The sequence below is a fragment of the Cucurbita pepo genome, chromosome 3, assembly GCF_057944985.1.
Source record: "Cucurbita pepo subsp. pepo isolate OVF chromosome 3, ASM5794498v1, whole genome shotgun sequence".
In the NCBI taxonomy this organism is placed as follows: Eukaryota; Viridiplantae; Streptophyta; class Magnoliopsida; order Cucurbitales; family Cucurbitaceae; genus Cucurbita; species Cucurbita pepo.
Genome location: NC_141800.1, coordinates 1,235,875 through 1,250,073, shown reverse-complemented (window position 1 = coordinate 1,250,073; position 14,199 = coordinate 1,235,875). Strand labels below are relative to the sequence as shown.

Sequence of the window (14,199 nt, the reverse complement as noted above, 5' to 3'; positions counted from 1 at the left end):
TTACTTATTAAACTAAATAACCTGTTATAATTAGAAAGTGTTTTAAAATATACCATAAAAAAATTTATGGGCTAACAAATTAGAATTTTAAGGTGGGATGAATTGTTGTTGTCTGAATTTATGGTACATTTAAGAAGATTGAGAAAAATCATTTATTTAAGATGAGTAGTCTAACTCATTAAAATATTTTTTAATTTGCGACAATTGCTTTATTTATTTATTTTTAGTTAGGAGTCGAAGTTTTGCTATCCTATGCCTAAGAGCATCGTTCCTAGTCTAAGGTCTAGATCTATGAGACGTCAACATTTTAAAACAAAACATTTACCCTGAAATGCACAATTGATCTATCTAGTAAAGAGATCCTTTAATAAGTTACAAAATACCTTACCTACCATAGAAATTTTAACAATATTAGATCCATTTGGATTATTTCAAAAAAAAAAAAAAAAAAAAAAAAAAAATCAATCAAATCAATTTTGTATTTTTTATAAACATTGTTTATAAAAACGAGTTAAAACTAAAATACCTCTATGTGTTATGGGCACATTTTCTAGTGTTTATAATAAATTTTGTTTTATTTGATATATTTATGAGTTTTAAGATAACTATTTAAAAATTTATTTATATTAAAGTTAAAATTTGTATTTATGGAGTATCACTAGTGGTTAGTAAGTGCAATAGTGGTATGAGATCAATAGTCTCTGATAGTAGATATAGGTGATAGTCAATAACAGTGGTAGTGGCAATAGCGACAACCAAAATGTCAAAAGTGGTTATCGTCAATTGTGGCAAGATAAGATGTGGAAAAAAACATCTTCCAAAATTAGAAACTAAGATAAATTATACTGATTGGATATCATATTTTATTTATTTATTACATTTTTTAAATTAGCACTTTTAATCATTTAATTTGAGCTTAATTTATATTAAGTTTTAAAATTTTAAAAATAGCATGTATAATTATCGGTCATTTTTAGATTTGGATTATAGGAGACATCTAAGATACGTTTCTCTCTTCATCCAACGACACAAACACTTAGTCTTACAACCATGGATATCTTAAACCAGTTTGCGTACTCTTCCTTATCTGGTTACGGGAAGTTCACAATTTCCTTAACCATGAAGCGCTCTTTCGGGGAGGAGATCACAAACCCATCAACCACGATCTCGTCAAATATTGATTCACATATACAAGTCACCGTAAAAATTAAAAAACTATATATATCTTTCTACCTTATAAATTATTAAAGGACATTAATATTGGAACGTGACCATATGTTCAAATCTGCCAACAACTTTAAGGACATTTGGAGCTTCCTTATTGGCCCACGTGTCACCATCATTTAATCTTTGAAACAGTGACATTTTACTTCTTTTTTTTTTTTTTTTTTTGTTAAATCAAAAATAATTTTGTAGCTGTCTTTTTCCTTTTTGAAAATCTCTCATCGAAATTATATTGCGACATTGATATATCGATCTAGCTATGCTATTTGAATTTTCATATATATTTATTTATTTATATGTTTTAGTCTGTATTTTTAAATTTTGTAATATTTTATTATTGGGTAATTAAACTATAACAGTGAAAATTATTATTTTTTAATAAAATAAAATAATAACGTGACCCCTAAGACCAAGGAAGGTTAAGCTAGAGGAATCCACTAGAAAACTCAAAATAAATGCTTGAAAGATTTAAGATAAATTACATATTTAATTCTTAAACTAATAAATCATTAAAAATTAAAAATTATTTAATATATTGAATTTTCAATTATGTGTTAATAGATCGTTGACCTATTTAATTGTTTCAAAAATCATACAATTTAAATTAAATCATTAATTTTTCACTAAAAAATCTCATTTAATTCATCTGTGTAAATCTCAATTTAAAAAAGAACAATTTTAATTATCTTAATAAAAAAAAACAAAATAATATGTGGTGTCAAATTATCTAATTACTAATAAATAAGAAATAACTAAAACAAGGCCATGTATTATATATATAAATATCAGTTAAAAATAAAAATAAAATCAAATAATCGAATGATTAAGACCAATTAATTTAAAAATGAAAAAAAAAATATTTGGAAAAATAGGAAGTCACCGATATAAGTTGGTTTTCAGCTAACAGAAACACGTCGGCCTCAAATAAGAGAGTCGGAAACTTCTTCCATTAAATGGATTTGAACCGCCTTATTTTCCTTCCATTAAATCTTCGTCTCTTTCCCTTATCCTCCCCGTCCCTCTGCCGCCCCACCTTTAATTTCATTATCTCAGACCGCCGGGGCTCTACTCTCGCCGGAAGAATCGAAGGAGATGAATCAGATGATGCCGAATACTCGTATTTGAATCACTTCTTTTCTGTTATCCATTGTTGATCAATGCGCTAGGTTCGTGCGTCGAGGAACTTATGGATACGGGAATAGCAAGGGAGGAAGTCGGCCGAATAGCCAGTAGTCGGCGGAGTTGGGCGTCGGTTAGCGTAGGAGAAGTATGGCAGTCGCAGGCGGACGTGTTTACAAGAAGCGGAAGAATGGATGATGAGGAAGAGTTGCGATGGGCGGCGATAGAGCGGCTTCCGACGTACGATCGGATGAGGAAGGGAATGCTTCGGCAAGTTCTGGAGAATGGAAGCGTGGTTCATGAGGAAGTGGATGTGACGGCGTTGGGATTTCAGGAGAGGAAACGGCTGATGGAAAGCGTGGTGAAGGTTGTGGAAGAAGATAATGAGAAGTTTCTGAGACGGATCAGAGAGAGAAGCGATAGGTAAGAAGAATCCGAAACCCTAAACAAAAAAGGAAGAAACGGAAAACGCCATTATTGAAATTGAAACTGAAGCTGTGTGATTGCGTGATTTGCAGAGTGGGGATTGAAACACCCAAAATTGAAGTTCGTTTCCAGAATTTGTCAGTCGAAGGGGACGTTTACGTTGGAAGTAGAGCTCTGCCCACTCTGCTCAACGCTGCACTTAACACGCTCGAGGTATTTTTCCATTTTCATATTCGATTATTTTTTATTTTTATTCAAGAAACAACATTATAATAATTTATTTTGAACAAAAAAATCGATTAGTTCATAGTATTTTTTAATTTGATTAAAATAACAATTTAAAAGAGCATAAAATTTATAAAATATAAATTTTAAGAGATTAAAGATATTGAAAATTAGCTAAAAAGTTAGGCACCACATTTATTTTAATTTTGAAAGTTATTATTAAATTATATTTAATGGAGAAGGCTACAGCCCGTTTTCAACACTTGGCACCTACTCCCTAGGCTTTTAAATGATTTAAAAGAAAAAATAAATATTATTCATCAAAAAGTCAAAATTTTAAGTTTAAAAAAACTTTAATATTTAGGCCGAAAAAAAAATTGAGACAAAATATTGGTACACTTTAAAAGATTATTATTTCTCACATATGTTTACGCGAGAAATTATTTTTAAAATAGTTAATTCTATTTTTATCTATACAAAAAGTCTAGTTAATTTATGAACTTGAAAAATAAATTAATGACGTAATTTTGAACATGAAAATTAGATAAAATAATAAGGACCTAAAGGGTTGTTTTTAATCGGTTTATGGATTAAAATAAACATTTTAAAAATTATTTCCCATCATAAATAATTTCAGCTACGAAATTATTCTTTCGGAAATAAAAGAGGAGAGAGAAATCAATTATTAGTTTTTTCTTTTAAGGAATTAGCTATTAATCTTAAAGGACATGTGATAGAAGAAAGGGGCAATTATTTGTTTATCTTAATGTGGAGATAATTAATGAATTATTTTAGTGTCAATTTAAATAATTTTATTGTCTTTTGGTATTATTTTAAATGAATCAACCATTTAGCATACTCTTGAAATAAAGAATTTAGATCCACGTGTCCATATTTATTTTGCTAATTGTTTATTTTTATAATTATTTGTTATTTATTTATAATATTAGTTGAGTACTTCGTTATTAGGTATTCGGTATTGTTTCCATTGATTATTTTCGTACATATGAATAAAATTAAATCCTTTTTATTTATTGATTTTACTATTTATATTTAATGTTATGTATATCAAACTGTCACAGATTTAATTCCCATAATGACCAAATACCCAATTTTAAGTTTCTAGACATCTCACGTGCGATCCTTAATAGAACTATTGTCCTTTTGTTTCCTGTTTCCTTTTCCATATTATCATGGGGAAAAATTAGTGAAGAGCCGAAATTTGATTATTATTGAAGGCTGAATAATCTAATAAAACAAGGAATATTATTTAGACCTTTAAATCACAGAGAGAGTAAATTCTAATATATATATATATAATGAATTATAGTAAAAATGAGGGGAATTTTGAATTGTGATAAAAATAAATAAATATCATGTTCTAATTATTTTTTCCTTTGAATGTTATGAAAAACAGAGCTTGCTCGGGTTGATAGGGTTGGCTCCGTCCAAGAAGAGAAAAATTCATATACTTAGAGGTCTCAATGGAATAATCAAACCTTCAAGGTACTGATAATTTCTTTTTCTTTTTTTCCTCGAGGTATTTAATAAAATAAAGTTCTTATTATAATGAAGGTCAGAGGTTCAAGTATTTTTGTTGTATTAAAAAGGAAAAAAGAAAAAAAGTCTTTTACTGTTTAAATTATTGTCACTATTTTTTTTAATCTGTCCTAAGAAACAGTTGCCTGTTTCCAAGGTTGTTTGGTAAATTGAATTTTGACATTAATTTCTCATTTGTAGGATGACATTACTTCTGGGTCCTCCAAGCTCTGGGAAAACTACGCTGTTGTTGGCAGTCTCTGGGAAACTCGATCATAATTTGAAGGTTCTGAACTCAATACATTGGTGATTTTTTCTTTCATAATGTTGTTTTAATAAATCAAACCCACGATATGTTTTAGCCCACGAAGTGTATATAAAATATTATCTAAAAAATCCAACATAAGCACGACCACCTCAAGATTTTTAAAATGCATCTTCTAGGGAGAGGTTTCCATACCCTTACAAAAAATGTTTTGTTCTTCTCTCCAATCAAGGTGTGATCTCACAGTCTATTCTTTTTGAGTCCCAGCGTCCTCGTTGGCATACAGCCCGGTGTCTAGCTTAGATAACATTTGTAAGAATCCAGCTCACCGTTGGCAGATATTGTTCTCTTTTAAAGGGGTGCAACACAGGACTTTCTAGTTCAAGATATATACCTAAATCAGTTAAATCATGCTACATATGCTTATGATTACCCGTATGAATGTTTAAAGTTGTGTGGTAGATCAAGTTTTTAAATTCAGAACTGATTCAAACTTGTGGTAAACAATCAATAAAAGGATTGACAACAACCAATGATTTTTATGTTGTAAAGTACTTAAAGAAACTATGAGAAAGTTGAGAGGCTCCACATTTAAAAGTTGAAGCAGAAAAGCAAAATAATGATACGCAAAATGTTAATAGGAAAGTGGAAAAGTGACATATTGCGGACATGAACTACATGAGTTTGTGCCTCAAAGAACCTGCGCCTATATCGGTCAACATGACCTTCATTGTGGAGAGATGACAGTGAGAGAGACATTAGATTTCTCTGGTCGTTGCTTGGGCGTTGGCACAAGATATCAACTTTTGACTGAGCTAACAAGAAGAGAGAAAGAAGCAGGCATTAAGCCAGACCCTGAGATTGATGCCTTCATGAAGGCCATCTCTGTTTCAGGCCAAAAAGCAAGTTTGGTTACAGATTATGTTCTCAAGGTTAGCAGTTTCAACAAGTCTTCATTTTTCTATTACATTTCTAGGCGATTTACTTTCACACTGTCCATATTTTGGGCTGACTTGCAAAGTAAATTTTGAACAGATACTTGGGTTGGAAGTTTGTGCTGATATTTTAGTGGGTGATGAAATGAGGAGGGGAATCTCTGGTGGCCAGAAGAAACGGGTTACTACAGGTTGAGAATATTCATTTTTCTTTGTAGTTTTTACAGTTTCGTGCAATAAGTTTAATTAAAAGTTTGGACAAAATGTGTGTAGGGGAGATGCTGGTTGGGCCAGCTAAGGCTTTGTTTATGGATGAAATATCAACAGGCTTAGACAGTTCCACCACATTTCAGATATGCAAGTCCATGAGGCAAATGGTTCATATAATGGATGTAACGATGGTCATATCTCTGCTACAACCAGCTCCTGAAACTTATAATCTATTTGATGATATCATTCTGCTTTCAGAAGGTCAAATCGTGTATCAAGGTCCGAGAGAAAAAGTGCTTGAATTCTTTGAATTTATGGGTTTTAGATGCCCAGAAAGGAAAGGAGTTGCTGATTTTTTACAAGAAGTGACATCAAAAGAGGACCAAGAACAATATTGGTATAAAAAAAACCAATCATATAGATTCATTTCTGTTCCTGATTTTTTGCAAGGATTCAAGTCTTTTAGCATTGGTCAACAGCTTGCCTCTGATCTTGATGTGCCTTACGACAAATCTAGAGCTCACCCAGCTGCATTAGTCATGGAGAAATATGGTTTATCTAAGTGGGAGCTATTCAGGGCGTGCTATTCAAGAGAGGTACTGCTAATGAAGAGAAATGCTTTTATCTATGTGTTCAAGACGGTCCAGATCACTATCATGTCCATCATTGCTATGACTGTGTTTCTGAGGACTGAAATGCAAGTGGGCACTGTAACTGGTGGAAGCAAGTTCCTTGGAGCCTTGTTTTTCAGCCTCATGAATATCATGTTTAATGGAATGGCAGAAATGGCTCTCACTCTTTTCAGGCTTCCAGTGTTCTTTAAACAGAGGGATTTCTTGTTCTATCCTGCCTGGGCATTCAGTTTGCCTATTTGGCTCCTCAGAATTCCTCTATCTCTCGCAGAATCAGGGATATGGATTCTTCTAACTTATTACACAATTGGGTTTGCTCCTGCTCCTAGTAGGTATATATATTTCCTTTCCTTCTCATTTGTTAACAAAAACAAACTTTACTTACCTGGCCATTGAATCTCTAGGTTCTTCAAGCAATTTTTGGCCTTCTTTGCCACTCATCAAGCAGCTCTATCGCTATTTAGACTTATGGCTGCTATTGGAAGAGCGCTAGTTATTGCAAGTACTTTGGGCACCTTTGCTCTTTTAATAGTTTTCTTGCTTGGAGGTTTCATTATCGACAGAGGTAAGTGATTGTTCTTCTTTTCTTGTGGCTAAACTTTAACTCTACAACATCTACTCTAGTGGATGAAAATATTTTGTTTGCCAAATTTTGGTTTTCCTTCTGTGCGCATAGAGAACATCGGGCCATGGATAATTTGGGGCTTTTACATTTCTCCCATGATGTATGGACAAAATGCCATTGTCATCAATGAGTTCCTAGATGAAAGATGGAGCAAGGTAAATCTTAGCTTGAAAAATACATTAAATTTAGTTATATGTTCCTTTTTCCATCATAATAACTCAAAAGCATACTTGCCTAATGCAGAAAAATACAGATAATAGAATTAATGAACCTACTGTTGGGAAAGTGCTCCTTGCAAGTAGGGGTTTCTTTAAGGAAGAAAGTTGGTACTGGATTTGCATTGCGGCACTTTTCGGCTTTAATCTTCTCTTCAACATTCTATTTACAATAGCTTTGACTTACTTGAATCGTAAATAATCTCAACCCTTCATTTATTTAAGAGTATAATTTGATTTGTCCGTTCAAATCATGATGATTATCATTGCTACGGTATTAATCCGTTTGAAACTATTTTCAGCGCTTGCCGATGCAAAGGCTCTCATTTGCAGGGATGAAGGCAAGAAGAACAGAAAAAATAATAGGTCCAATGCACAAGGTTTGATCTTTGACTTGTAGTTATATTTTCTTTAGTTAGAGCTTTGATATTGAAATAGAAACCATAGGCATTAACTATGATTCATCAAATCTTCAGAAATAGTAGCTGATTTAGATCCATTGCAAAGGGGAGGAATGGTTTTGCCTTTCCAGCCACTTTCACTTGCATTCAACCATGTTAACTATTATGTGGATATGCCTACTGTAAGTTAACTCAAATTTGTAAGAGCCTGTTTGGATTCACTTAGAAAGTCCTTCCAAACAAGTTCCAAGTTTTTGTATGGATAATTTTACAAAGTGGCTGAAACTACTTGATCATTAAACTCAATGTCTTTCCATTTAGGAAATGAAGATGCACGGGATTGAGAAAGATCGTCTTCAACTGTTAGACGATGTCAGTGGAGCTTTTCGACCAGGGGTATTAACAGCTCTTGTGGGTGTTAGTGGTGCTGGGAAAACTACACTCATGGATGTACTAGCTGGAAGAAAGACCAGCGGTTATATTGAAGGAAGTATATGCATCTCTGGTTACCCAAAGAAGCAATCAACCTTTGCTCGAGTAAGTGGTTATTGTGAACAAACTGACATTCATTCGCCTCACGTTACGGTCTACGAGTCTCTCCTCTTTTCTGCCTGGCTCCGCCTTTCCTCCAATGTCGATACCAAAACAAGAAAGGTATGTTCTCCCACTAGAAACTCTTGCAGCTTTATGCTTCCAGTTGATGCAGAATGTGGTCCAACATATGACTAATCTTCATTGATGTAGATGTTTGTGGAAGAAGTTATGGAACTAATAGAACTAGATACATTGAGAAATGCTTTAGTGGGGCTTCCAGGAGTAGATGGTCTTTCAACTGAACAAAGGAAAAGATTGACAATAGCAGTGGAGTTGATTGCTAATCCATCAATCATCTTCATGGACGAACCAACTTCTGGTCTTGATGCTAGATCTGCTGCCATTGTTATGCGTACTGTGCGAAATACAGTTGATACTGGGCGAACCGTTGTATGCACAATTCACCAGCCAAGCATAGACATTTTTGAAGCTTTTGATGAGGTATTATTGAACAGACTCTAAATGATTGTTTGTCGCTACACCGTTTCTAATTCTCCAAACTTTAATGCTTCATGTAGCTACTGCTCTTGAAACATGGTGGACAAATGATCTATGCCGGACCACTTGGTCAGCGATCTTGCAAACTCATTGAATATTTTGAGGTGAGCATATTTGTTTCGGTTCTTTTTCCATTTTCTACTCAAATGTTCAATTTGGTGGCTGTTTGATGACAGGCTATTCCAGGGATTCCAAAGATTGAAGATGGTCAGAATCCAGCTACATGGATGCTTGAGGTTACTGCTCCTCAAATTGAGGCTCAACTAAATATTAATCTTGCTGAGACTTTTGCTAAATCTCCAGCTTATCAGTATGTATGATTGTGCTTTAAGTTCACCCAACGTTCTTGAATTTCCATCATTTTTTTTCTCTTAACACTAATTCTTGTTTCAGGAGGAACCAAGAACTTATACTGGAGCTTAGCACTCCAGCTCCAGGGTCCAAAGACCTCAACTTCCCAACCGAATACTCACAATCGTTTTCCTCTCAATGCAAAGCTTGTTTCTGGAAACAACATCGCTCGTATTGGCGACACTCTCAATACAATGCCATACGCTTCTTCATTACAATAGTTATTGGTATCTTATTTGGTCTAATTTTCTGGAACAAGGGACAAAAATTGTAAGGCTTCACTGACCTGTAATACTCTGTGTTCCTCTCACATTCTACTTTATTGATGCTTTTATGTTTTTTCAGAGCCAAAGAACAAGATGTGTTAAATGTTATGGGTGCTATATATTCTGCTGTCATCTTCCTTGGAGCTACCAATGCTTCATCTGTGCAGTCCGTGGTTGCTATCGAAAGAACGGTTTTCTATCGAGAAAGAGCTGCCGGGATGTATTCTGCTTTGCCGTATGCATTTGCTCAGGTGATATTAAATCATCACTCGACCCAAAAGCTTAATCACGAATAAGTTAACTAAAGATTCAACCTTTTTCCTTTTTTTTTTTCCCTGCAGGTGGCAATTGAGACTGTTTATGTTTCTGTTCAATCTTTAATTTATTGTGTCATTATTTATAGTATGATTGGATTTGAATGGAAAGTGGGGAAGTTCTTGCTGTTCTGCTACTTGGTTCTTATGTGTTTTACATACTTCACACTGTATGGGATGATGGTTGTAGCCGTGACTCCAGGCCACCACATTGCAGCCGTGGTCATGTCCTTCTTTCTTGGCTTTTGGAATTTGTTCACTGGTTTTCTTATTCCTCGACCGGTACGCAACGTCCAATTTCGATATCTCGAACTCGGATAGTTTTGAACTTGTGAAACTCATGGTTAAATCAACACTTTTGTAGGCAATCCCCATATGGTGGAGGTGGTATTACTGGGCTAATCCTGTGGCTTGGACAATTTATGGCATTGTAGCTTCTCAAGTTGGTGACAAAGATATTCCTGTTCAGATACCCGGATTTGGAAATGTAGGACTAAAGATGTTCCTTAAGCAAGGTTTCGGGTACGACCACGACTTCATCCCTGTCGTGGTCGTAGCACATGTCGTCTGGGTTCTCGTCTTCTTCTTCGTGTTTGCCTATGGAATCAAATTCTTCAACTTCCAGAAGAGATAGCCAATCCTGTCAGTGTCCTCTGCATTCTCATGTCAAATTTCTTACTTCATCACTTTCATACTATACCCTTTTGTACCATAGAAATCAATTACTTTAGAGCAATAAATGGGGAAACCAAATGGTAGTACCCTCTTTGCTTGCTCATCTTTGTGCCCTTCATAGTGACCAAATCAGAGTTTTTCTGCCACTCACTTTGGGGACGCTGGATTTTCTCGCTAAGTCGAATTACTTGACGAGACTCGGGAGGTAGACTATTTTGCTTTTGATTTGGGGAAAAACCTAGCTGCTACCGGTTGGGCGGACAAAAACATTGACCCACAAACCTGTCCAGGAAGTGGGACGACTTCGATAAACACAAACTTTAAAGATTAAACTTATGTATTATGCATACGAGTTTAAGGGAATATCCAATATGGATTTGTTTAAGATGTTGATCGTGGGGAAGAAAAAGATAGTAGATTGATCAGACGAAACTCGTATTGTAATGATAAACTCGTGTCTGTAGATTGATCAAACGAAACTCGTGTTGTAATGATAAACTCTGCGAGATCCATCTAACCCATGTATGATATCCAACTAGCTTGTAGTTGTAGCGTATGAATCCATATGAACAACCACGTATGTAATTTGAATACATGGAACAAAATTTAACACAATTTAACTAGCTCTTTGAAATAGTTTAAAACCAAAAATTTATTTATCATTATTATTTTTTGAAAATCCTCTTTGACTAGAAAATAAAAAATAAAAATCCTAATAAGGGATAATTTTATACCAGCTGCCTCAACTATACGCAATTCACCACGTCGTCTCGTTGTCAATCCGATGTCGCATTCCGATCACAATCCGGCGAAAACCAGAGTAGTCTGTTGCATTGGCGACGTCCATGGATACATCACCAAGCTTCGAAACTTATGGTTGAATCTCGAGTCCTCCATTGAGCCATCGGATTTCAATTCCGCCCTCATAATCTTCTTAGGCGATTATTGCGACAGGGGATCGAATAGCCGAGAAGTAATTGATTTCTTGATCAATTTACCCTCCAGATATCCAAGCCAGAAGCACGTTTTCCTCGCCGGAAATCACGATTTCGCGTTCGCCGCTTTCCTCGGGATTTTGCCTCCTCCGGCCGATGGATCGGCTTTTAAGGATACGTGGACGCAGTTCGAGGAGAACGAAAAGCGAGAAGGGTGGTTCAGAGGTAAGGGGTACGAGAATATGCATTTGCAAGGGAGGAGATGGGGTGGGAAAATTACGGTGAAAACCAATTTGGCGAAGGGGACTGAATATCAGGGTTCCATTTATGATGCTGGACCGACATTTGAGTCCTATGGTGTTCCTCATGGCTCTGCAGGTATTCTTCTCTTCTTCCTTTTCCTCTTACTACCTTGAATTCATTGCATTTTGAATTTTCCTTTTCATTCTTGATGAACAAAGCTTTGGATACTGAGGATTAGCTCTGGCTCTTAAACATTTTTAAACCCATACCTCTCTCGAATAGATATCATTTTATCCCCCATGGACCCTTCCTTGAACTGGATTTTGAGGTTTTGATCTATGCACAACAATGGATGCCCTGTTTTTTCTGGTAGGAACCGATAAGAAGTAAATTTAAACTGTGAAGAACAGGTAAGTTGCACTAAGATTGATATAATTCCCGTTAAGTAGGGAGAGGTTTCCACACCCTTATAATGAATGTTTCGTTCCCCTCTCCAACCGATGTGGGATCTCTCAAGCCATTCTCTTACTGGCCCAGTGTCTCCGTTGGCACTCTGCCCAATGTCTAGCTCTGATACCATTTATAACATTCAAAACCCACGGCTAGCCAATATTGTCTGCTTGGCCTGTTACATATCGCCGTCAACTTCACGGTTTTAAAACGTGTCTATTAGGGAGAGGTTTCCACACCCTTATAACGAGTGTTTCGTTCCCCTCTCCAACTGATGTGGGATCTCTCAATCCATCCTCTTACGGGCCCAGTGTCTAGCTATGATACCATTTGTAACAGTCCAAGCCCACCACTAGTAGATATAGTCCGCTTTGGCTTGTTATGTATTGTCGTTAACCTCACGGTTTTAAAACACATTTTCTAAGCAGAGGTTTTCACACCCTTTTAACAAATGTTTCATTCCCCTCCCCAACCGATGTAGAATGTCGCAAAGGCAACGGAGGAAGTGGGGGCACTTCGACTAGCTACCGTTTCTTCATGTACTAACTTCCTGATTGAACTCCCATGTATAACAAAGACAACTTATGTGTTTAATTGCAGAGATTCTTGCAGGTTTCTGGTTATAATTTATACCTAAATACAGTAGATGCTAACTTTTTAAGTTTGTTCTTGTTTCATAAGTTGAGTATCCAACTAAACAATGTAACCATTCTTTCTCAGATTTGGTGGGGGCAGTGCCTGATGAACACAAGAAGTTCCTTTCCAATATGGCTTGGGTACATGAAGAGGCAAGTCTCCCACTCTCAAGTAAACCACATTCAAAACATATAACCAAAATGAATCTAATGATCTTAGTAATTGATTCCAGGATGATATCTGTTTGGAGACAGAGGAAGGCATCAAACACTATAAATTGATAGCCGTCCACGCCGGTTTAGAGCGAGGGAAAGATGTTGAAGAACAACTGAATTCCTTGAAAGCCAAAGACACCAAATCACCCAAGATAGAGTGTCTTAGTGGGAGGAAAAACGTTTGGGATATCCCAAATGTGAGTACTCAAAGTCACACACACCTCAGTTCATGCTGTTCTTTCAATGAATTTCAATGGCTTTGATCCTTAAAAACTCCCTGAAATCTGTGGCATCTGGATTGTTCCTTGCAGGCACTGTCTGAGAAGCCAACAATCGTTGTAAGTGGACACCATGGTAAGCTTCATATTGATGGCTTAAGACTCATCATTGATGAAGGAGGTGGGCTAAAAGATAACCCTGTAGCTGCCATTGTGCTCCCGTCGATGAAAATTGTGCGTGATATCGATAACACGAAACACTGATCGGTGTCGGGAAAGCGGGCGGGCGGGCTTAATATTCATACCCATGAAACGATATTTGTTATTCAAACGAGCGGGCGGGTAAGAATGTAATTGTATTTACTTTCCTATTTACTTAGAAAAATCATGTGGAAATTGAAAGGGTTATTTGGATTTATATTGGCACAGCATATTCCTTCTTTGTTCTTGATTTCCATTAAAGAAGATATGGACACTATAGTCCTCTTTCAATGTCTCTGTCTATGTTTTAGAAAAATCCTACTCAATAGCATTAATTTATTATGTATTTTTGTAAAAGGTTTAATGGTATTATTTAAAATTTTGAAAATTTAATAATATTTTCTAAACAAAATATAAAATTTAGCGATTATTTTTATTAATTTATTCTATTTGTAAATAAGCAATATGTTATGCCTTTTAAGTTTAGCCTTCCACAAATGACACCCACGTAGTCACGTGATCCATCACCTTTTTCCATGAGTTGTTTTCTTCGACAACACATTAAACATTTTTTTTTTTATTTCCCTCTTTTTATCATCATTTTTTTTCCTCATAATAGCTTCTTAAATTTTGTACATATTTTACTTCAAAAAAGAAGTTTCACTAAGATTTTTCATATTTTTACTCCTTTGGTCATTTTCTCGTGACTTATTTAATTTAAATATATTAAATTATATTAGATGGTAACAATATGATCTGATTTTAAATAATTTAAAATTGATGTATT

At 35.2% G+C, this 14,199-nt stretch overlaps 2 protein-coding genes across 2 annotated transcripts; both read left to right on the top strand.

Annotated features, from left to right (window-relative positions):
- Positions 1-2,069: 2,069 nt before the first annotated feature.
- On the top strand, positions 2,070-11,035 carry LOC111790216 (pleiotropic drug resistance protein 2). The gene is made up of 20 exons (XM_023671064.2): positions 2,070-2,766; positions 2,862-2,982; positions 4,412-4,500; positions 4,735-4,819; positions 5,440-5,730; positions 5,834-5,924; positions 6,007-6,907; positions 6,980-7,140; positions 7,252-7,355; positions 7,444-7,609; positions 7,718-7,795; positions 7,892-7,998; positions 8,138-8,470; positions 8,561-8,851; positions 8,929-9,012; positions 9,085-9,218; positions 9,302-9,529; positions 9,605-9,776; positions 9,867-10,121; positions 10,204-11,035. The coding sequence occupies exons 1-20, from the start codon at positions 2,411-2,413 to the stop codon at positions 10,471-10,473; spliced, it is 4,317 nt and encodes a 1,438-aa protein (XP_023526832.2). The 5' UTR covers positions 2,070-2,410; the 3' UTR covers positions 10,474-11,035.
- A 263-nt stretch (positions 11,036-11,298) lies between these two features.
- On the top strand, positions 11,299-13,703 carry LOC111790218 (tyrosine-protein phosphatase RLPH2). Its single transcript, XM_023671067.2, has 4 exons — positions 11,299-11,827; positions 12,863-12,930; positions 13,011-13,190; positions 13,305-13,703. Exons 1-4 carry the CDS (start codon positions 11,299-11,301, stop codon positions 13,473-13,475), a joined length of 948 nt encoding a protein of 315 aa, XP_023526835.1. The 3' UTR covers positions 13,476-13,703.
- Positions 13,704-14,199: the final 496 nt, after the last annotated feature.